Genomic DNA, 21,821 nt, shown 5'->3' with positions numbered 1-21,821 from the left:
CGAGAACAGACAGCTAAGTGCATGATCCTAGTAACCTAGCTTTCTGACACTTAACATTGGCTCATTGGTGTGGCTCGAGTCCTGCGTGTGGCTGGGGTGTTAGAAGGACGCTTGAGGGGGGAGTGCGCTCCTCATGCGGCTAGCGGGTCTGTTCCGTGGGCGCGTGCTTGGGAGTAGTTATCCCGCAAGCGGAGTGGCTCACCGCTGCTACTTGACCCCAGGTCGGCACTACGGATCCATCCCAGGTCCTTGGTCCGGTTAAGTGTGTGGCGCGCGAGTCCCCGGCAACACAAGGCATAACACACGAAAGTCAAAAGATCCACTTCGCGAGTCAATTCTGGGAACAAGAAGCAAGTACCAAGTAGAACTAGAAAGCGAAATTCATAGAAACAGTGAACGATTACATAGACTAATAAAAACTCAATTGTTCAACGGCGCCAAGCGCGATACTTGCAGGAATCAAGAACAAAGACACAAAGAGAAAACGAGGACCGGTAGGGGGCTGCGGCGACTAGTTCCCGGGGTCTTCAGCTAGGGGCTCCGCCTTTGGCTCCGGCTCCGGCTTCCTCTCCATTCGGTCCACCACCTCCTCGACGAACCTGCTCACCACCTTGCAGTGAGAAGAGCCATCCTCGCTGTCCGACCAAGCGTCCAGCAACGTCTCAAAGGGAAAGTCTGGGTGGTGGAGGTGCACCCGAGGAAGGATCGTCTCAGCGATCTATCTGGCGCACAAGGCTATCTCCCCGTCGCAGAACTTGGGGATCCACACGTCGAGCGCCCCGAGCTTCCCCACCATGTCGGAGAAGAACGGGATCAGCGTGCTGATGTCCGTGCCGTCCACCTGCACTGCCTGCAGCTCGAACCACGGTAGCAGGTCGTGCACCGCCCGGGCGATCCCAAGCAGCTTCACGGTCTCCCTCCGGCGCTGCTCCACCAAAATGGCGTGGTTGCCGCGTGCCAGCGCCACAGCGTGCTTGGCCTGGCGGAGGAGTTCCGCTTGCCGCGAGATCTCCGTGGCCTTGGCCACATTGTCCTCGCCCATCTTGACGAGCTCGCCCCGGGCAGTGGCCAATTCGGACTCGAGTTGGGTGCTCTTTTCCTTGGCGGAATTGGGCTCCTTCTCTCGCCGTGCCAACGCCGCTGCCGCGTCCTCCGCGACCTTGGTCTGCTCCTCCAGCTTGGTGCGCAGCTCCTGGAGCTGGGAGAGGTAGCTGCTGACCAGCTCGCTCTTCTCGTTGAGGCGAGCTTGGGCCATAGCGAGCACCTTCTCATGCTCCTTGTTGGCCTTATCCTGCGCCGCGGCCAGCGAGTCCCGAGCTTGCTGGTGCTCGGCGCGCTGGGCCTCCAGTTGCCAATGGAGCTCTGCCTCGGGGACGACCGGCGCTGCGGCTTCATCCCTGCCTGCCGGACTAGGCGCGTCTCCTCCCGTAGCCGGGAGAGCTCTTGCCGTTCCCTCTCGACGGCTTGCCGCACATCGCTGAGCTGGCCCTTCGCGAGTTCGTGGCGCTCCTTCACCTGGTTGAATGAGGTGATGAACGCCAGTTGCTGCTCCTTGATGGCGTCAAGGAACTGGTGCCCCCGATCGTAGATGCTTGGGTCCTAGGTGATTGGGTCTCAAGTCGCCCCGGCAAGGATGCTGAGGTCAAGGCCGGAGGTAGCGGCAGATGACGACGAGGCCCCCACCGCCAATGTTTGGCCGGGGGGAGCGTCGTCCACTTGCAACGGCGCCGCCTGTTGCTCCCCTGCCGCAGCCTCCTCCACACCCGCACCCATAGGTTGCGGGGCTGGTGGAGTTGCCGCGCCCCCGGCAGGAGACGCCTCTTGGGGGTGGACGCGGGATCCGCGCCTTCGGCCTGCGTGGCCGGGGATGCCCCGCCGAGCCCCACCTCGGTAGCGATGGGGGGCGCCGCCACTGTTGTGTCCGGCGCGGTGGAGCTTGGCGCGGGAGCCGCCTCCGGCTCCTCCCTCATCTCCGCATCCTTGACGTCGGGGCCGAGATCGACCACCGCATTGCCCGTTCTCGCTGCGGGCGTGGTGGGGGCTGCGACAAAGAAAAAATTAGAACATAAAGCTAAATTGAGGTACCCAGCGACAGACGCGAGGAAGCTCTGAGAGAGTACCTTGTGGGGCCGCCGTCCTTGCGGGAGGAGCCTCCCCCCCTCTGTCCCGGCTTCTGCTGCCGGGCTGCCCGCCGCGAGCTGGATTTCGCCTACGGGTCAGGGAGGTGGTACGGTTGCGGGTCAGTGGGCAGAGGAAACATAAACAATGGAACTAGAAGAGGGATCAGTACCTGTTGCCGGCTCCTCCTCCACTGGGATTGGGTCGGCGGCAGGCGCGTTGGCGGCGCCGCCAGCCCCCGCGCTGGCCGGGTCGGCCCGGGCACTGGCTCGGGTGCGCGGCTTCTTGCTCGGCGCGGCGGGTGGCGAGTCGGCCCTCCCCCTCTTGCCAGCTCCCGTCGAGGTGCCGTCCTTCGGGGGTTGAGCTTGAACTCGTAGCCCCGGAAGAGCCCCCGCTTGGGCAGGGCTGTGGGCGCCCGTGGGGTTGCCGCACCCCCGGTCGCCACGGAAGCCGCCGCGGTGCTTGCGGTCACTACAGAGGTGGCCGCTGCTGCGGGCGCTCTTGATCTTCGCAGGAGCAGGGGTGCGTCGTCCTCATCATCCTCCTCCGCCACCGCGGGGAGGACCGATCGGGTCCCGACAACTTGACCCGCCTCGTCGCCGGAAGACTCAAGGTCGGGCCAGCTGAGCTCCGACTCTCCCTCGCTCTCCTCGACCACCCGTTTCCCACGGGTTGCGGGTGGAAGGGGTCGCGGGGTCCGAGCGGGGGATTCTGACATCAACCCCCACTCATTGCAGGGCGGGTAGCTGCTGATGATGTGGTGCAGCCCCTGGACGCCGGCGTGGAGCGAGGGAGCCCCTGACGACAGCTCCGTGAAGGGAGCATCTTCGCCGGTGATCCCCTTCACCCACGCCCGGATCGCATCCGGGGCCACGCCCCTGTTCTGGAGGCGGGTGGTGTCCCCGGGCCCCGTGTACATCCATGCGGGGTGGGAGCGCAGCTACAGCGGCGCGATGCGCCGGCTGATGTAGGTGTGCGCCACGTCGAGGTCGGTGAGCCCCGCTAGCCGCAAAGCCTTGATCCTCTCAACGATGGGGAGGAGCTCGGCGTTGCGGCTGTAACAGTCCCGCCAGCTATCGTTGGTCACCGGCAGCTCGGTGGGCGCGTAGATGAACTCCTCGGGTTCCTCCACGCGAACCCAGCACCAGTCCGCGTGCCATTCCTTCTCGATCTTCTTCTCCGACCGGACGATGAACTCAGACTTCATCCGGTCGCGGGCACGGAACACCACCCCCGACGACATCGCCTCCGCCTGCTCAACGCGCGGGTAGAAGTAGTGCCGGAATAATGCCACCGACGGCATCACTCCGACGAACCCCTCGCAGAGGAACTGTAAGACGGCGAGGAGGAAGAGGGAGGTGGGGTGGAGATGTGCCACCCGAAGCTGGTACGCCTCCATGAGCGCGTGGAGGAACAAGGAATATGGAGGCACCAACCCGGCAAGGATGAAGCGCGCGAACACCTGGAAGTCGTTCTCCTGGTGCTCAGCGTTGGCGGGGAAGATGAGAGTCTCCCCGTACTCGTTGAACCGAGAGGCGACGGCATGCCGGACCTTGTCCAGCCCCTCACCATTGTAGCCGGGCCAGAAGAAGGCGTGCGTGGTCCTCAGCGCCCGTTTCGTCTGGTCCTTCTCCGAGATGGCTTCTTGGGAGCCTTCTCACTCTTGCCGGCTGCGGAACTCTTGGAGCCTTTCCCTTTCTTGGGAGCGGTGGGCGCCATGGGGAACGTGGGCGGAAGTTAGCAGGATTCAGGTGCGCAAGGAAGCTTGGGGATGAGGAGGAAAGGCTGGGGGGCTAAGGGTTTCCTTCTCAGCGCAGCGGTGGGGTCTTATAACGCCCCAGCGCTAAGCAACGGTCACATCCGCACCCTACGGGTGCGCTGGGGATAACTACGCTCCAAGAGGGTAGTGCAGGGCGTGGCCTTAACCACCCGTGTTAAAGGGGGAGGTTAGGGCGGAAATCTCGCGCCCACTACTCTGCCCGTAACGCCAGAGTCCCTGGAGCAGCGCACAGACAGGGACCCAAAACGGCTCGGGACCCATGCGTCGGTTAAGGGCGTAGCCCGGCAACCGACCAGGGAAGATTTCACCCAGGAACAGGCGTTGCCGGCCCACGCCCGGGGGCTACTGTCGCACCAGTGGCACCCGGGGTACCGCCGCCGCATGACGCGTGGGCCACCTCACTTGCTCTCCGGAAGGATCGCACCCCGGGCAGCACCGCACAAGCTGCCCGGCAAGTCACCAGCCCAGCAGGGCTAGCCGGGCTGCGGGGGTTGCCCTGGAGGGCAGCGAGAGAATTCCCGCCTGGGTGCTTCCCGGGGAGGTCACTGGCCGGGAAGGGCGTTCCCGGGCGCAGGCACCCGTTACAGGAGCGGGACCAAGCGGCCAGGACAACGACGTCACGTGGCCGCTCGGCGGGTTCCTTGTGCGCAGGGCTCGTCAAGGCGGAGTGAAGCACAAGCAAACATTAAATGCTCCGACAGAAAGGGGATTCCCCGTCCAGTCAGCCTACAATGACTGGCCCGGTGTGAATTCTAGGCACGTAGCGCCCTAGCTGCAGGGCTACTCATCATGCATGCAAGCCAGCACACCGAGGGCAAGCTGCCCTAGTTCTTTGCTCGTCACTTGTCACCCATGCACCGAGACACCTGTGGTATCCCCTTGAGTATAAAAGGAGGACCCCCGCCAATGGTCGGCGGAGGGGGGGGGTGGTTCGGTTCTTTTTTACTAGTTTTGGCCAGAAATAGCAAGTAGCTCTTAGCAGAAAAGGAGAGAACGCCCGGAAACTCCCCTGGCAACCTGTAAACCCTTGTTCATTGGCTAATAAGAACGCTGAAGCAGGATGTAGGGTTTTACACCTCAGGGTGGCCCGAACCTGGGTAAAAACGATTGTGTGCATCCTCACACTTGACATTGGCTTCGCCGGCGATCGCCGGAGTGATCCCCGATGCCCTTTGCTGAACCTATAAGGGGGTGCCGCTCACCCCGGGTGTATACACCCCGGGCTACGACAGTCTCGTCGCCGGGAACCCAGCATTCGACTTCCTCCGGAATCCACCAGGAGCGGCGGAGCCACTCGATGTCCGCCGGAGTGACATCGGAGCCCTCCCAGCCGGCTCGCTCCGAGCCGGTCCTCTCCTCAACCTGCTGAGCAGCAGGGTCGACGGCGGGGTTGCGGGAAGAAGAAGGTGCTGGTGTGAGGCTTGAACGAGCAAGGAAGAGCGGTGGAGAGCCAAGCGAGCGAGAGCGAGCTGGCGGCGGCGGAGGAGCTTGAAGCTAGCAGCGACGGCGGAGTGCGCAGAGAGAAAAGGGCCAGAGGAGAACGAGGAGGACAAGGAGTGCGAAGGGTTTTTTACCCTCACCCTCTCCCTCTATATATACTCACGGCACAGTAATGGGGCGCGGATCCCCCACGCCCACTACCTCTGTGACCAACGGGAAGATTGTGCATGACTTGGGGGCAGTTATTCCCATCAAAGCGCATACACCTTATTACCGCGCAGCGTGGGACAGAGAATCCCGTCGGATCCGGGAGGATAAGTGTCCGCGTGGGAACCGAAATTCCACTCTTAATGGCTCTGTTGGTTTTGATGTCCGATTGAACACTGTGCTTACCTCAAAAAGCGCACCGGCAGTAAATCGGATCTTTTCCTCCCGTTAATTTAGAGGAGTGCAGAGTCCAAGTCACAGGTGGCGTCTATATCGGCAGAAGTAAGTTTTCAATTGTCGGCCATGGAGAAGAAAATAATCTCGGCTAAGGGCCGGATAAACATGCCGACCCGGAATGTCGGAATGGATTGATCTCGGCTAGGAGAACTTGTGGCTGTCTCGGCATCCTTTTCGGCTAAGCCCGAGTAGGCTTTGGTGGTTTATCTATGGGAAACTGTCGTGGCCCGACATTCTTCCCTGCCGGACCGCAATAGCTTCAGGGACTAGTGTCGGGGGGATGACCCCGGGTAGGGTCATGACGACACAACTCTAGCCGAGATGACGGAGGCAAAGCCGGCATGGTTACGTATGCCGGCATCGTAAAGTCAAACTAACACTAAGCTGGCATCCTGAACGTATGCCGGCATGACTAAATTGTCTTATGAGCCTGCAGGATAAAGACAAGCACCTTGATCTCGGCCCACACCGAGATCTCTCAACGGTCTTATCCTGACCACGCGGCAGAGGGTAAAGCGGCGTCATCATTATCGTGGAAAAGGCAGTCGCCGCTTACGTACCTGTGCCAGGCGATTGCACAAGAAAAGCACCGAAAGAGAATCTCTGACGGAAGCCGGCAGAAGATAGCGGTACTTTCTGCAGGGTGTCAGGGAAAAGTAACGGAGGCAAAGCCGGCATGGTTATGTATGCCGGGATTGTAAAGTCAAACTAACACTAAACCAGCATCCTGAACGTATGCCGGCATGACTATGTAGTCTTATGAGCTTGCAGGATAAGGACGAGCACCTTGATCTCGGCCCACGCCGAGAGCTCTCAACGGTCTTATCCTGACCACGCGGCAGAGGATAAAGCAGCGTTATTATTATCGTGGAAAAGGCAGTCACCGCTTACGTACCGGTGCCAGGCAACTGCACAAGAAAAGCACCGAAAGAGAATCTCTGACGGAAGCCGGCAGAGGATAGCGGTACTTTCTACAGGGTGCCAAGGAAAAGTAAACATGTCTTGTCCCCTATGGTGTCACCGGGAGGGAACCAAGCCGCGTGCCTGGCGGGGCCCAAGGAAGGTGACGTTAGAACTCGGTCCACATGTCAGTGTGACATGGGTGGTCTATAAATAGAACCTTACCCCTCTGTAGAAAGGGACGGAGCACTTAGACATCTAGGGTTTTCCCTTCTTCTTTTTCCTCAAGAATATATCTCATGGAGCGCCATTGTAGAGCTTGTCTATCTCGGCTAATACAATAAAGCAGGAGTAGGAGTCTTACCTCGACAAGAGGGCTCCGAACCTGGGTAAATCTGTTTGTGTTTGTGTAACTTGAGCGTGTTTTCCTTCACGTCCTCCCTCCTCCGGATCCTCCTTCGTCCATCGGCCCCAAGTTAAGCCTTTCTATGGCATCTGCCGTGACACCACCACAACAAATAAAAAACGAACGAGGCCTAAAGTGGTGGTGTTTTTATCTGTTCCCATGGTAGGCTCGCACAACACGAAAAAGAAAGCAAGGGGTTAACAACAAAGGTAGGAGACTTAGAAACAACAAGAAAACTAAAGAAATTTGAATAATTATAGGAAACAAATCAAAGGGAAAATTTGAAACTATAATATTGGAATACATTGTCCGTGCTCTGCTACGAATCTAAAAATTGGTATCATGAGTTGTTTAAATATGTGTCGCTCATTAAAGGGTAATACCGTTGGAGTAATACCGTTGGCAATTAGATGATTTTGTAGTCATTAAGGGGTAATACCGTTGGCAATTAGATGATTTTGTAGTCATTAAGGGGTAATACCGTTGGAGTGAATTCGCGACCACCAACTCAGATCTTTATAAGTGTAAAGATAAAGAGTAAAGATAATGATCATGCAACTCTGTTTGGTCCCAAAAAATGAGGAGAATGGGAGAAGAATACGTCTATGGCAATTGCGCAACACGTAGGATGCAAGCAAGATACGGCTTATCTAGACCACTAGGAATTTGCTAGTTCAAATTTTTTTCACGAAAATTGATTTCAAAATTTAAAGATTAATTTAGAAATGGGACATATGCGAAATCTCGCTCGCATCCTCGGGGATCGCCCGATCGGCCACTATTAATTTGTTGGAGCCATAGACCAAGTCCCCTGCTTATTATCTAGTCCATGTAATTGTTGAACCGAGTATCGCCCGATCAGTAATTCTTTTGCACGTGTCTCACCAACCCACCGAGCAAATGGGCTACCGAGTATTGCCCGCCTACTGGGTTCAACTTGAATGCTTTGGGGTTGGTAGATTGTTACTTTGTCCTCCACTGTAAGCAGAGTTCTTTGGGGCATGTCAAACGCAGTAGTGAAATGCAAGCCCTACTATAACCATGACTTTGAATATTTGAACAATGCTAGTTAGTCTGCGGTCAACAAATTGAGCGCAGGTGATTTGCTAACGGAGTTGTTGGCAATCATTGGTGAAGTCAAATATCAACGCGCTCGCAAAACATCAAATATAAACGCAGACTAAGTCGAAATTATGAATGTGCAGAATTCTTCGATCACCCACGCTGCCAGTACGCTTCAGGCCACAAAAATTGTGGACATTCCAAGCTCGATCGGCATGGGGGTTGATGGTCGCCGTTCACGGTTAACTGAAGATGAAGGAAAGCATCTTAGCTGTAGTATAATTTCGGGAAAACATGCAAAGATGTAAATTACACCTGAATTAGTCGGAAATGTTTCACTCATTCAGGCAGAAACTTCTTGAGATTGAGTGGGTTTTGTTACAGAGACGGGTCTAAACTCTAAAAGCCAGCAACTTTGCGGGGAAGGGCTGCACACGTGGAGACCAGAGACGACCGGGAGTTTCCACGATATCACTTGGTAAAGTGCTTCGCATGAGCATGAGTTTGTACATGCATGCATTTGCACCCGAAGGACTAGGAGTTCCTTTTTCCTTACGAACAAAAACATGAGCTATTTTAAGATGTTTGATTTTACAAAGCTAAAACATCTTATAAAAAACGAATGAAAGTATAAAGCTTGACATGAGCAATACCCAGCACACCCGAGGATCGAATACTTCAAAAATGTGCAGAGTGCTACAGTACTAATTTGCGAACAGAGTAGAATTAGAGAGTTTTCTACACGTTCAGCTAGACAGCCACCAAAGGATCCTCAACAAAGATATTTTCCGACAGACTGAACCAAAAACAGGAATGAACAAACATATGCCCATGTATGTTGGTATGTACGCGTCCGACTGACCCTCCTTTGTTTCTAAGAGTTTTTATTCAACTCTTGTTTGTAAGCGCTGACCGATCGGGAGGGACGCACCAGACTTCGTATGACTCGCGACTTGACCACTCAACCAAATCTGGTGGATATAGTGATGCAACCTTCACCCCCAGCAATGTGAAAGGAAGCAATTTCTCTCGGTGTCTGTCACGTGTGCACGCGGATGACCGACCAGGCGCAGGACCAGAACCACGGCCGGCCGGGAAGCCTCTGTTCCTCCCCACTTCTCAAATTTCGTGAGGTGGAACTGTCGTCGGAGAGAACATATGCGACGGGACGGCCCAGAAAATCATAAATTCAGAAACTACATATCCTATGCTAAAGACGTAGCCTTATCGGAACATAAATACCTGATAATCAATTTCAAATTCATTGCTTCAGACACAATCCTGATGCAATCTGCAAGTAAAGATACACCTGCTTGGGTGTATTTTAGAAGAAAAGGGAAAGAAGACACAATCCTGATGCAATCTGCAAGTAAAGATCAGAATCGCAGTGTGCAGATACTTGGCCTAATGATTACCAGATTTGTTTTTCATAAGATAAATGCAGTGGATTCTGCCGAGGATTCGAAGATTTCTTCTGGATTTCGGCTCTTCTGGGTAAGAACGACGGTTGGTTTTGCGCTGTGGGGCAACAGGGCACATTCCGCGTGCAACGCGTGCCACGGCGTTTTGTGGCCACAAAACACGCGTACTTTGGGTCGATCTGGATATCTGACTGAACAGAAAACCACAGATTGCAGTTTCTGCCTCACCCCCACAGACCCACAGCAACACTGAAACTCTTTTGCAGTTACCATGTAATACCCCAGCCTTTACTGGGGCAGATCACTCCAAACCTTAGAAAGAATTCCAAGAAAAATCTCCTAACCCAGACAGGTTTTCTGCTCAAGACTGTCAAGTCTGCCAAGTCAAGTGTGCACTTAGAATGAAAGTTCACACTGCAGGAGCGCACTGGCGCGACTGGAACGGAAGTTTGCACCAGAATACTAGCTTTTACATTTCAAACCGGAATATCCCTCGTCATTTACTCCTAATTTGGAAAAGGATATAGCACAGAAGACCAATACACAAACAAAAGTTGATTTCCTTTCTGTGACCTGTGAGTGGAGCTCACTAAGTAGTGAAGGGAAATGGATGCGATTCTGATCGGCACCCAGTTCGTGCCGCGAGACTCTGCGACTGACTTGACCGGCAATGACAGGACTGATCGGTGGGCTGTCGCATGTTAAGCAATCTTTCCGTGGAACACGAGACCAGTTGATTTTCATATGAAAACTGTAGGAAAGCGTCCAGCGTCCTACTGCATTAGGAAATGCCGCTCGAGATTACGAGTTCAAGCCTCAGATGACCATGTGGTAGCTTAATTTAAAAGATGTGGGGTTCTTCACATACCAAACCAATAGAATACTCCGTGAGAGCTTATGATGGAGCATTAGCAGGCAACAACCCTCTTGTCCATAGCAGAACCCAACTTGCATCGGACCCTGTAGCTGTTGTTTAAGATTTCTTTTCGTGTGATTTTAGACGACAAAGCGTAAGCAGTAGCCGCCCTGCTTGATTTAAAATTTTAAATGGTTCCGATATGATATCGACAAAGGATATGGTTTCATTAAGTATAGTTTGCACGTTCCTGACTCGCGGAGTATTCAGCGTTTCTGGCATCAATTAGGCAACGCCGGCTTCAGCAAAACGGCAAAAAGGTTGTAGCAAGCAAGCAGCAGCCGCCAGTGCAGCTCATGCGCTCGCTGGTGAACCAACGAAGCATGTGATGATTTGGTGGATCAATAGAAGAAGAATACTCGCTTTGACGGAGCACGGAGGTAGGTATGTTTCTCCGGAGAGCAGCTGGGTTGTTGAATGATTACCGGAAGAATACACCCAATTAGTTGTAACACACCAGCACATATGATGCATCACCAGTACTGACCAATTGAGCGAGCATGTGAGCACGCAAGAAAAAGAAAAGATATCCCTCAAAAAAAGAAAAAGAAAAGATAAAGGTAACCACCAAATGAATATTGTTCGGGCCGTCAAGTGAATATTGTTCTGATCATCAGCCCATACCTCCATTTGCAATAGTAAAAGTGAAACCACGCATACCTGCTACATACCTCAATGCCTGATCTAAAAAAAAGGTGAGAAACAAACACATGTCCTGCTCCCTGGGCAAAACGTCGAGCACCAGGTGTGCGAGCTTGGAGTGCGGTGTGCGAGCGAGCTCTCTACCCCCGGCACCAACCCGCCTCCCCGCCCCGCCCGCGCGGCGCGCACCAACCAGTGCCATCTTGCCCGCCTCCCGCGGACTCAGCCGAGCCCAGCTGCCACGAAGCTCCTCTACGTAGCCAGCCCTAGGTCCGTACGCTCCCACGGCCACTGGCGCTCTGCACCCACCAATTCCCAGCGGTCAATTCTACCTTCCAGGTCCACACCAACCCACCTTGCGCTACCTATTTAACCCCTCCCCTCCCCTCCATTTTCCTCCAAGAAGATTAGAAGAGAGCTCCAGCCTCCTCTGCAATTCGACGAGCTCCTCTTCAGCACAAGTCCAGTCCCTCCAGACACCGATCGATCCATCACCACTTCCTCCAGCTACACATACACCTGCAAGTGTTTGCGTTTAGCACTACTTCTTTGCACACTTCGATGGAGTACGAGAACGGGCACGCTGCCACTTACGGCGACGGCTTGTGCGTGGCGGCGCCGCTGGCGCCCCGCGCCGATCCTCTGAACTGGGGCAAGGCCGCGGAGGAGCTGTCCGGGAGCCATCTGGACGCGGTGAAGCGGATGGTGGAGGAGTACCGCAGGCCCGTGGTGAAGATGGAAGGCGCCAGCCTGACCATCGCCCAGGTCGCGGCCGTGGCCGCCGGCGCCGAGGCCAGGGTCGAGCTCGACGAGTCCGCCCGCGGCCGCGTCAAGGAGAGCAGCGACTGGGTCATGAACAGCATGATGAACGGCACCGACAGCTACGGCGTCACCACTGGTTTCGGCGCCACATCCCACCGCAGGACCAAGGAGGGCGGCGCTCTGCAGAGAGAGCTCATCCGGTACGAATTAAACCGCCGCGAAGTCTTCTTCTTCATCTGCTTAAATCGTTTCTGTGTATGAGTTATACGGAAGCCTTATTTGTGTATGGCTTCTTCTCTGTTTAGATTCCTTAATGCGGGAGCCTTCGGCACCGGCGAAGACGGCCACGTTCTGCCGGCCGCGGCGACGAGGGCGGCCATGCTCGTCCGCGTCAACACCCTGCTCCAGGGTTACTCCGGCATCCGCTTCGAGATCCTCGAGACGATCGCCACGCTTCTCAACGCCAACGTGACGCCGTGCCTGCCGCTCCGGGGCACGATCACCGCGTCCGGCGACCTCGTCCCGCTCTCCTACATCGCGGGCCTCGTGACCGGCCGCCCGAACTCCGTGGCGACGGCCCCGGATGGCCGCAAGGTTAACGCCGCGGAGGCTTTTAAGATCGCCGGCATCCAGCATGGCTTCTTCGAGCTGCAGCCCAAGGAAGGCCTTGCCATGGTGAACGGCACGGCGGTGGGCTCCGGGCTCGCGTCCATGGTGCTCTTCGAGGCGAACATTCTGGGCGTCCTTGCCGAGGTTCTATCGGCCGTGTTCTGCGAGGTCATGAACGGCAAGCCAGAGTTCACCGACCACCTGACGCACAAGCTGAAGCACCACCCGGGGCAGATCGAAGCCGCGGCCATCATGGAGCACATCCTGGAAGGCAGCTCCTACATGATGCTCGCGAAGAAGCTCGGTGAGCTCGACCCGCTGATGAAGCCGAAACAGGACAGGTATGCGCTCCGCACGTCGCCGCAATGGCTCGGCCCCCAGATCGAGGTCATCCGGGCTGCCACCAAGTCCATCGAGCGCGAGATCAACTCCGTCAACGACAACCCGCTCATCGACGTCTCCCGCGGCAAGGCTATCCATGGTGGCAACTTCCAGGGCACCCCCATCGGTGTGTCCATGGACAACACCAGGCTTGCCATTGCTGCGATCGGCAAGCTCATGTTTGCCCAGTTCTCGGAGCTCGTCAACGACTTCTACAACAACGGGTTGCCCTCCAACCTCTCCGGTGGGCGCAATCCGAGCTTGGACTACGGCTTCAAGGGCGCCGAGATCGCCATGGCCTCGTACTGCTCCGAGCTCCAGTTCCTGGGCAACCCCGTGACCAACCATGTCCAGAGCGCGGAGCAGCACAACCAAGACGTCAACTCTCTCGGTCTCATTTCCTCCAGGAAGACCGCCGAGGCCATTGACATACTGAAGCTCATGTCGTCCACATTCCTGGTCGCCTTGTGCCAGGCCATCGACCTCCGCCACCTGGAGGAGAACGTCAGGAGCGCCGTCAAGAACTGTGTGACGACGGTGGCCAGGAAGACCCTGAGCACCAACGTCAATGGCCATCTCCACAACGCGCGCTTCTGCGAGAAGGATCTGCTGCTGACGATCGACCGTGAAGCCGTGTTCGCGTACGCGGACGACCCTTGCAGCGCAAACTACCCGCTGATGCAGAAGATGCGCGCGGTTCTCGTGGAGCACGCCCTGGCCAACGGCGAGGCGGAGCGCGACGTGGAGACCTCGGTGTTCGCCAAGCTCGCGGCGTTCGAGCAGGAGCTCCGCGCGGTGCTGCCCAAGGAGGTCGAGGCTGCGCGGGCCGCCGTGGAGAACGGCACTGCGACCAAGCAGAACCGGATCGCCGAATGCCGGTCGTACCCGCTCTACAGGTTCGTGCGCGAGGAGCTCGGGACGGAGTACTTGACCGGGGAGAAGACGCGGTCACCCGGGGAAGAGGTGGACAAGGTGTTCGTCGCCATGAACCAGGGCAAGCACATCGACGCGCTGCTCGAGTGCCTCAAGGAGTGGAACGGTGAGCCCCTGCCTCTCTGCTGAACAGGGGACCAAGAAATCGAAGAGAACAGGAGTTCAGAAGACTCCACTATGTAATAGTACTGTTTTTTTTAAAATTGTTTTTGTCTTGAAGTTGATGGTTGAAATGTTCTTCCAGAGCTGCCATGCCGTTGCCAAAACATGACTTGGTAGTGGTAGGCAGCCAGTAGAACTTCTGTGGTGTAAGTTAAAGAGAATATAGTGTGAGATAAATTTTCATGACAAATGTGCCGGTTCCTTGTTTTGAGACAGACCACTTTGAACATCCAAAAATAGCCACAATCAGGCGCCTGAGATATGAGATATAGACACACCCAAAAATAAAAATCCTGCGTGGTCAGTGGTATCTTCATAGTTGCATCAGCATGGCAAAGAGATTCTTCTCTTGATTCTCAATCTTGCATCCAACTCTGTTTACTGATTTCAGTACTCTGTTTTTACTGAATTCAGTCTGGAAAAAGCACAGAATATGCTGGTTACTAACTTAGCTTGGTGCTACCTAACTATCCAACTATCGTAACGACACATGCCCGTGCTGCTTCGCATCGAAGCGAGGCACGAGAGGAAATGCCAAATGAGTGAGGGAGACACACAATTGAAACCCCGTTAATTTACTCGCGGAAGATGCTGCCCCGTAACCCCTGTGCACATGCGCAAGAAGTTTCTCTGCGCTTCTGAAGATCGCAACGTGTTTTAGTTGGGAAGCAGATGAATTGTAGGTAATCCAGATTCCACAGAATAGGACGTGCGCCGTTTGCCAAACGCTGCTCGCCCATGGCGTGCACACATGCTCACCTTTACTATATTTGTAACTCTTCTGCGATTCTGTCTATCAGGTATCAACATTCAACAGCTCTGCGCTCCGGCAGTCGGGCACCGTAGCTTCCCTCATAACCTACGTGTTCATGTTGGGTGAAAATAATGGTGTGAGCCACTCCACCAGCTGTATCGAATCTAGAAAGAACTCGTTAAGCCGATTCTGCCAAAGCACCAACAACTTAAACAGTCAAATCATGAACCATGAGTCATCACACAACCTGCTATCGCCAAACGCAATAGAATTTTGGGAATCCAAGGTCGATCAGACTTTCAGACGCAATAGAATTGGGAGTCCAAGGTCGATCAGACTTCAGAAATGGATACTGTTGGGAGAGTAGATAATTAAAGATGCTTGGAGCCTGATGGGTGCACGTATGGTCTCACACTTTTTTTTGAGGAATAAACGATCTCACACTTTGGCTTGGCTTGGAGTAGATCTCAAGTTTGTGTTTTCTGTTTGAGCAGAACTTCTCGCCTTCCTGTAATACGTCGCCTTGTCCTCTTTAATCCGGGGCCAGCGCTCCAGATCGGGTGCACGCCTGCACGGAGACCATGTCGCACTGCTCAACGAGTCAACGACGGCTGCCGCGTCGCCGGAAGACAGTGCGGCACGAGTTTTTTTTTTTTTTTTTTTTTGAGAGGACCCTGTGGCACGAGTATGCTCGCGGCCTCGCGGGACGCCCAGGAAGAATCTTTTCTTTTTGGAGAAAAGCCCAGGAAGAATCATGCACGTCCTCTTCGGCCTAGTTTAGTTTGGGCAAGAATTACAAAGATGGTCCAAGAATGTGGGTATGGGCCTGGATGGACCAAGAATTGGAATTACTCAAGAAGCTAGAGCGTCATAGCCCATTGGGTGAAACTCGGACGCCGAAGTCTCTGCCTTACTCCGAAGCCCATGGCCCAACTCGCGGTGGGGTTGTCGGCTTTCCTCCTGCCTGCCTCGTAGGAGATTCTAAAAAAAAAAAAAACTGCGTCGGAGGGCGGCGACGCCGACGCCGGCCTGCCTCCGCGCGAACACGCCGTGGAGCAGCCTCCTGAACCGCGTGTGTCTCAGGTACGCGTGCAACAACTCTCTCTCTCTCAAAAAAAAAAAGAGGATACGCGTGCCAACACTCTGTCTATTGCAGGCTGCTGCGGAGTACTCCAGTCTCCAGTGCTGTGGCGCGCTGGCACTGACACGCCGATGGTCTGCGGACGCGTGTGCCGAATGGATCGGTGGTGGGAACCGCGATTCCGGCTGCGCGCGCCGGCGCAGCGTGGCGCACGCGGGCGCATGGCATAGGCCTGCTTCCTTTCTGCTTCCGTGTAATGATCTCCGCAATATCCCTAGATCGATCGGTCCGTCCTGCTTCCCCAATTCTGCCCACGCAATCCCATACCGCCGCCGCTCAGCCTGGTTCCACTGAGGCGCGACAGCAGAGGTGGGGAAATGGCGAGCAGCAGCTACGAGGGCGTCCTGCTGGGGATGGGCAACCCCCTGCTCGACATATCCGCCGTCGTCGACGAGGCCTTCCTCGCCAAGTAATTTGCTCCTACTCGATCCCCTGTATTCCTCTGGACTGCCCCTCGTTGCTATGAGCTTATCATCTCTGTGCATCTTCTCCCCAATCCTATTGGTATAACTTTGTTGGGGTGATGCGAGGCTGGGCATAACATTTGGTTCGTATTTGCTTGCACCCGGGAGGCGGTGCCTCTGTACCTTTGCAACTGCGAACAGTCTGCAGAATGTGTGTGTATTATAACCCTCGTAAAAGTGCAGCTGAACAAACAGGACGCGCGCGGTACACTTGTGCAAAATTATACAATCGATCAAATAGAGTAGAGAAGTATTGCTCCGTATTTCATTTTCAGAGTGGTGTAATTAAACTCACTCGTTTGTCCCGGTTGCTGAATTCATTTCATTGGGAAAATATACTTTAGCTCTGAGCTCGGACCCAGAAAATGATATCTGATATTGTGTTGTTTCTTCTTCAGAATTTGTCTAGTGGCTCAGACCATGCAGATGTTATTGTTCTTGTTATCATGAGTTAATTTTGTTTTCACTTCACTTGTGTTCTAGGTATGATATCAAACCAGGCAATGCCATTCTTGCAGAGGAAAAGCACCTGCCAATGTAAGTTTACTTTTCCCATTGGATTGCTGAGTCTGTTGTTGCCAGTTTTTTTTTTCATTGGATTACTGGACCTATCGTTATATGGTTATAAACTAACTACATGCGAAGGTGTACTGTAGAATAGATGGGCAGTATGGATGTATCATTGAAAGGGTGTAGAGATTACTAATATCATGGATTTGTGTGTTTTGCTGCTAGGTATGATGAATTGGCTAGCAAGGGTGATATTGAATACATTGCTGGAGGTAATATTCCTGACAGTTTATGGCAACCAATGGAGTAAATGCATCAACTCATCTTTCATAGTTTACTTTATCCCTATTTGTGTTTCTTGTGTTCAATTCTTTCAGGAGCCACTCAAAACTCTATCAGGGTTGCCCAAGTAAGTTGAAAACAAACTAAGTCATAAAAGTCTAGAGCTATTACATCATATTGTTCTCATATGATCAGAACTTGGTATAATTTGTATTACATTTTGCAGTGGATGCTTCAAATTCCTGGTGCAACGAGTTACATAGGCTGCATTGGGAAGGACAAGTTCGGTGAGAGGATGAAGAAAAATGCAGAAGATGCTGGTGTCAATGTAAGTTAAAAGTTCCTTTTCCCCCTTTCTACTTGCTATCGCGTTTTCCACCATTCACTCTATTGCACAACCAACTACCTTAACCGGCCATCTATTCAACAAGGCCCACTATTACGAGGATGTGAATGTTCCGACCGGCACATGTGCTGTTTGTGTTGTTGGTGGTGAGAGGTATGTCATATAGAGTGGTATTTGCTTATTACTGCTTATCCTACTGATCCTACCTTCGCAAGTTGGTACTCCCTCTGTCCAACAAAGGATGTCTCAACTTTGTCCAAATTTGAATGCATCTATACACTAAGTCATGTCTAGATACATCCAAATTTTGACAAACTTGAGACATCCTTTGTTGAACGGAGGGAGTATTAAACTTCCCCAAAATTGCTACCCCCTCCGATCCATAATAAGTGTCTCAGGTTTAGTACAAACTTTGTACTAAATTAGTACAAAATCTGAGACACTTACTATGGATAGGAGGTAGTATCATGATCCTGGCACAAAGGAATATGAAATGTTTAGCATTCACTATCAGTTAGTTGTCTCCTAAACTTTTTTTGTGACAGTATTTGCTAGTACATTAACCTGCACGTTCCTTTGCTAACTTTGGCGAGTTACAAAAAAATGCGTGTTCTTGCACTAGATTGTTTTTCCAATGGTACCATGATCCTTCTTCTAGAATGACCATATTCATTAATTTGCGCTTTTAGTGTGATTTAATTTAGATCCTCTAAAAATGAGTAATCTATATTCCAGGTAACCTCAACTATTTCTAGTATGCATACCATTCTATAGGGCATTGTCATTTATTTGTTCCACATACCCTTTTAGCACTTGACTATTTTTGTTTGTTCACATCGATAGCAAAAAGAAATCAGTTAACTGAGCAAAATCGTTTAAGCTTGGACTCAGTCAGGCACTAAATTACTGCAGCCATGCATTATCAACGGATGTGTCTTACATATATCCAGCAATTTGATTGCCCGCCCAGCCCTTTCTGCCCTAACAGTTACTAAAATAGATGTTATTGAATTTATCAGTTTATTTTTTTTCCCTCTCCTCACCCCGTTATTTGTGCTCTAGCACTTGTCTTATGTACCAAATAGATTTTGTTATATGCTCAGGTGCTGTTTTTTCACTGCTCCATTACTTCTCCTTTGTATTTCTGCACTTAATTAGACGTGACTCCAGTTTAAACTATTTCCTTCTATATGTAACCAGGTCACTCGTTGCAAATTTATCTGCAGCAAATTGCTACAAGTCTGAACATCTGAAGAGACCGGAGAACTGGATGCTTGGTATATCAGTATATCACTTAATCTCCTCTGTGAATTTTCCACTTCTGGTTGCTTGATACTGGCAAGGTTTTTATATGTTGTTGGGTTTGATGGCACTCTATAATTTGTTTACTCTAATATAAATTTAATCATGTGATCTTGCCTGAGTTTGCCTTGGCACAAGTTTAATGGTTTAATTCCTATATGAGATTTAACATAATTATACACAATCCTTTTTTGTGATTTTTGGTTTGAATTTTTTATACAAGCTACCCACTGTTTTAATAGTGCCCCCACTTATTTTGCACTCTATATATGTTTCTGTTTGGTAGAATGCCTTTTCTGACAGTTGTCATATAATGCGTTAATTACAGTGGAAAAGGCAAAATATATTTATATTGCTGGCTTTTTCCTTACCGTGTCACCGGAGTCTATTCAACTTGTTGCTGAGCATGCTGCTGCAACTAACAAGGTACATGTCAACTACGAAATGGAGTTATTTTAGTGTTGTTTGTTGGAGTACAATTGATTATACTTTTTGCAGGTGTTTATGATGAACCTCTCTGCCCCATTTATCTGTGAGTTTTTCCGTGATGCCCAAGAGAAAACACTTCCGTAAGTAGTGGTGTACTATGTGATTCTTATTACTCAACTTCCATGTTATAGCTTTGTAAAGTCTTCTTAATACTCAACTTCCATGTGATTCTTATTACTCAATTTTCAGGTGTTTATGTTAATTTCTTCGAATGTTTGCCATGCTATGTAAAATCTACCTAAAGTTCATTTTATTTCCTAACTTAGGTATGTGGACTACATATTTGGAAATGAAACTGAGGCAAGGACCTTTGCTAAAGTTCGTGGTTGGGAGGTAAAGTACCTGCTTATTACATGCATTTTTTTTAATTAGGTAGCTTTGACAAAACTGAACATAAACATTTGTAGACTGAGAGTGTTGAGGAGATTGCTTCGAAGATCTCTCAATTGTCTAAGGCTTCGGGAACACACAAGAGGATTACCGTTATTACTCAAGGTTGTGATCCTGTAGTTGTGGCTGATGATGGAAAGGTAAATATCCTGCTATTTTATTACAGAATTTTTCAACATAATCCCATTTTTTATCAACATGCTTTTTCTCTCAACCACACACAAATCCATACTTAAATCTTTGATCAAACCTAGATTATACGATACTATTATGTAACCAAGTCAAGTTTTTTAGTTTAATTTTTGAACTAATTCTATCATCAATAGGTCCTGCTTTAAAAATGTATATATGCAGCTGGAGTAACGTTGTACAGGCACTTTGCCTACGAAGCCTGAAGCCATTTCAGTGCTTCTGAATGCTGATAGTCCAATAATTGGAAGATGTCTCTCATTTTAGCAGAGATCATGGACATGCTTTAGCGCACGCAAAGTCCAGTCTCTGCTATTTATATGCATGTTTGTATGTCTTTGTTGGTTGATGCACGAAACACCGGCCAATGCATTTTCTCGGACTTGAGTCTAATCGTTGGTTGGTGATGCAACGGCTTTTTTTTTACGTTTTCGATGTTCCCATGAGCTTAGCAAAAACCTAAGTGCATTTGTCACCAGAAACGGGATTGCATTTGTTGGAGTATTCCTAGTGTTCAGATACCTTGACTACTCGATATAACTGTCTACCATACTTTTGCTTGCAGGTGAAAACATTCCCTGTGATCCTTTTGCCAAAGGAGAAGCTTGTTGATACCAATGGTGCAGGTACACACTAATTTGAATAGTGACGTTGAAAAGTGCATTGCAATGTGCTTTTTCCTCGAGTTACCTATTGTTTCAGCATCAGTTTCTTAACATAGTCGTTCCGCATATGCCTTTTCTGCAGGCGACGCCTTTGTTGGAGGATTTCTCTCTCAATTGGTTCAAGAGAAGAGCATTGACGAGTGTGTCAGAGCGGCTTGTTACGCTGCAAACGTCATTATCCAGCGTTCTGGCTGTACTTACCCTGAGAAGCCAGATTTCCACTAGACACACATATTGAGAATGTCATGGCGACAGTCTTCTTGACATTTCCTCTGTATATCCTCCATAAACTGTAATTCCACCGTGATGGTGCCTGTGCAATCTTTAAGTCAAGCTGCTATGTTTGAACTCTGAATGAAACGAAACATCTCTGTATATGCTCCATAAATTGCAACTGTCGGTATGTGCAATCTGTATGTAAGCTGCTCTGTTTGAAACTCTGAATGAATCTTCTTTTACATCGTCATAAATACATGACACGCGCTTGCGCTGGCCATGACAAATACTCGAGACCACCAACGTGGACCAAAAATGGCCGGATCAAGGTGCAACCGTGCAAAGCCTGGACAATCATGCATGGAGACCTTTCGCAGCCTTCAAATAAATCGCAAGCTAGTTCGAACGAGTGCCATTCTGCGCCACGGCACTTGCGCGGCGCATCCTTGAAGAAGAATCGAATACAGAGCACGGAACACAAGAACTAAATTTCCAACACATACCTACAGAGAAACCCTATACAACCTGAGACCTGGAAAACCATGTACGTACGCAAATCTCGTTATCGCCGTGAATCAGTCAATCGGCTAGAACTAGATGCAGAGAGAGAGCCTCCAGTGGTGCACTTGCTTGGAGTCCCCGACGTGGCAGAGCACGCCGAGGAAGAAGTCCTCGTCGCAGGGCAGGCAGAGCCTGTTGGCGCCGGCGAACTCGTACTCTTCACCGGCGCGGTCGAGCAGCTCGCGGAACAGCGGGTGGCCGAGCGAGGACACCCGGACGACGTGCCGCCGCAGCTCCTCGCCCACGTACACCACCGTGTGGCCCCTCGGCACGTCCCACGGGATGCCCCCCTTCGCCTGGTCTTCGTCCCCGGAGCCGAGCCGCGCCCAATCGCCGCCGGCGCCCAGCAGCTGCAGCTTCCTGCACGCGCTCAGGAAGGACCTGAGGAGTCTCCTGTTGGCGTTGCTGTTGGATCGTCCTCCCTTCATGCTTGAACGACGTGCCATGCGTGAGTGTTTCTGTGTTTTGTGTGGTTGCTGGATGCTGGTTATATACGGGTTGCTGCAAGTGGGATCGTGCCTTGTGGATTGGTCAAT

The 21,821-nt window shown here is 51.8% G+C and overlaps 3 protein-coding genes across 3 annotated transcripts; 2 read left to right on the top strand and 1 right to left on the bottom strand.

Annotated features, from left to right (window-relative positions):
* The first annotated feature begins 11,511 nt into the window (after positions 1-11,511).
* Positions 11,512-14,166, top strand: LOC100845653 (phenylalanine ammonia-lyase). The gene is made up of 2 exons (XM_003580096.4): positions 11,512-12,091; positions 12,197-14,166. The coding sequence occupies exons 1-2, from the start codon at positions 11,691-11,693 to the stop codon at positions 13,941-13,943; spliced, it is 2,148 nt and encodes a 715-aa protein (XP_003580144.1). The 5' UTR covers positions 11,512-11,690; the 3' UTR covers positions 13,944-14,166.
* A 1,538-nt stretch (positions 14,167-15,704) lies between these two features.
* On the top strand, positions 15,705-20,945 carry LOC100845045 (adenosine kinase 2). The gene is made up of 14 exons (XM_014895905.2): positions 15,705-15,813; positions 15,887-16,280; positions 16,819-16,872; positions 17,071-17,117; positions 17,223-17,254; positions 17,354-17,455; positions 17,559-17,626; positions 18,674-18,750; positions 19,104-19,201; positions 19,274-19,344; positions 19,531-19,597; positions 19,672-19,794; positions 20,409-20,469; positions 20,591-20,945. The coding sequence occupies exons 2-14, from the start codon at positions 16,189-16,191 to the stop codon at positions 20,731-20,733; spliced, it is 1,035 nt and encodes a 344-aa protein (XP_014751391.1). The 5' UTR covers positions 15,705-15,813; positions 15,887-16,188; the 3' UTR covers positions 20,734-20,945.
* Positions 20,851-21,732, bottom strand: LOC100821890 (auxin-responsive protein SAUR50). Its single transcript, XM_003581383.4, has one exon. The coding sequence runs from the start codon at positions 21,729-21,731 to the stop codon at positions 21,318-21,320; it is 414 nt and encodes a 137-aa protein (XP_003581431.2). The 5' UTR covers position 21,732; the 3' UTR covers positions 20,851-21,317.
* Positions 21,733-21,821: the final 89 nt, after the last annotated feature.

This window comes from Brachypodium distachyon, chromosome 5 (genome assembly GCF_000005505.3).
Source record: "Brachypodium distachyon strain Bd21 chromosome 5, Brachypodium_distachyon_v3.0, whole genome shotgun sequence".
Taxonomy (NCBI): domain Eukaryota; kingdom Viridiplantae; phylum Streptophyta; class Magnoliopsida; order Poales; family Poaceae; genus Brachypodium; species Brachypodium distachyon.
This window is presented reverse-complemented; position numbering and strand designations above follow the sequence as displayed.

Coding starts and splice junctions, on each gene's coding strand:
- LOC100821890 (XM_003581383.4), bottom strand. CDS start 21,731: ATGGCACGTCGTTCAAGCATGAAGGGAGGACGATCCAACAGCAACGCC.
- LOC100845045 (XM_014895905.2), top strand. CDS start 16,189: ATGGCGAGCAGCAGCTACGAGGGCGTCCTGCTGGGGATGGGCAACCCC. Junction 16,873..17,070: donor GAGGAAAAGCACCTGCCAAT/GTAAGTTTACTT, acceptor TTTTGCTGCTAG/GTATGATGAATTGGCTAGCA. Junction 17,118..17,222: donor TATTGAATACATTGCTGGAG/GTAATATTCCTG, acceptor CAATTCTTTCAG/GAGCCACTCAAAACTCTATC.
- LOC100845653 (XM_003580096.4), top strand. CDS start 11,691: ATGGAGTACGAGAACGGGCACGCTGCCACTTACGGCGACGGCTTGTGC. Junction 12,092..12,196: donor CTGCAGAGAGAGCTCATCCG/GTACGAATTAAA, acceptor TTCTCTGTTTAG/ATTCCTTAATGCGGGAGCCT.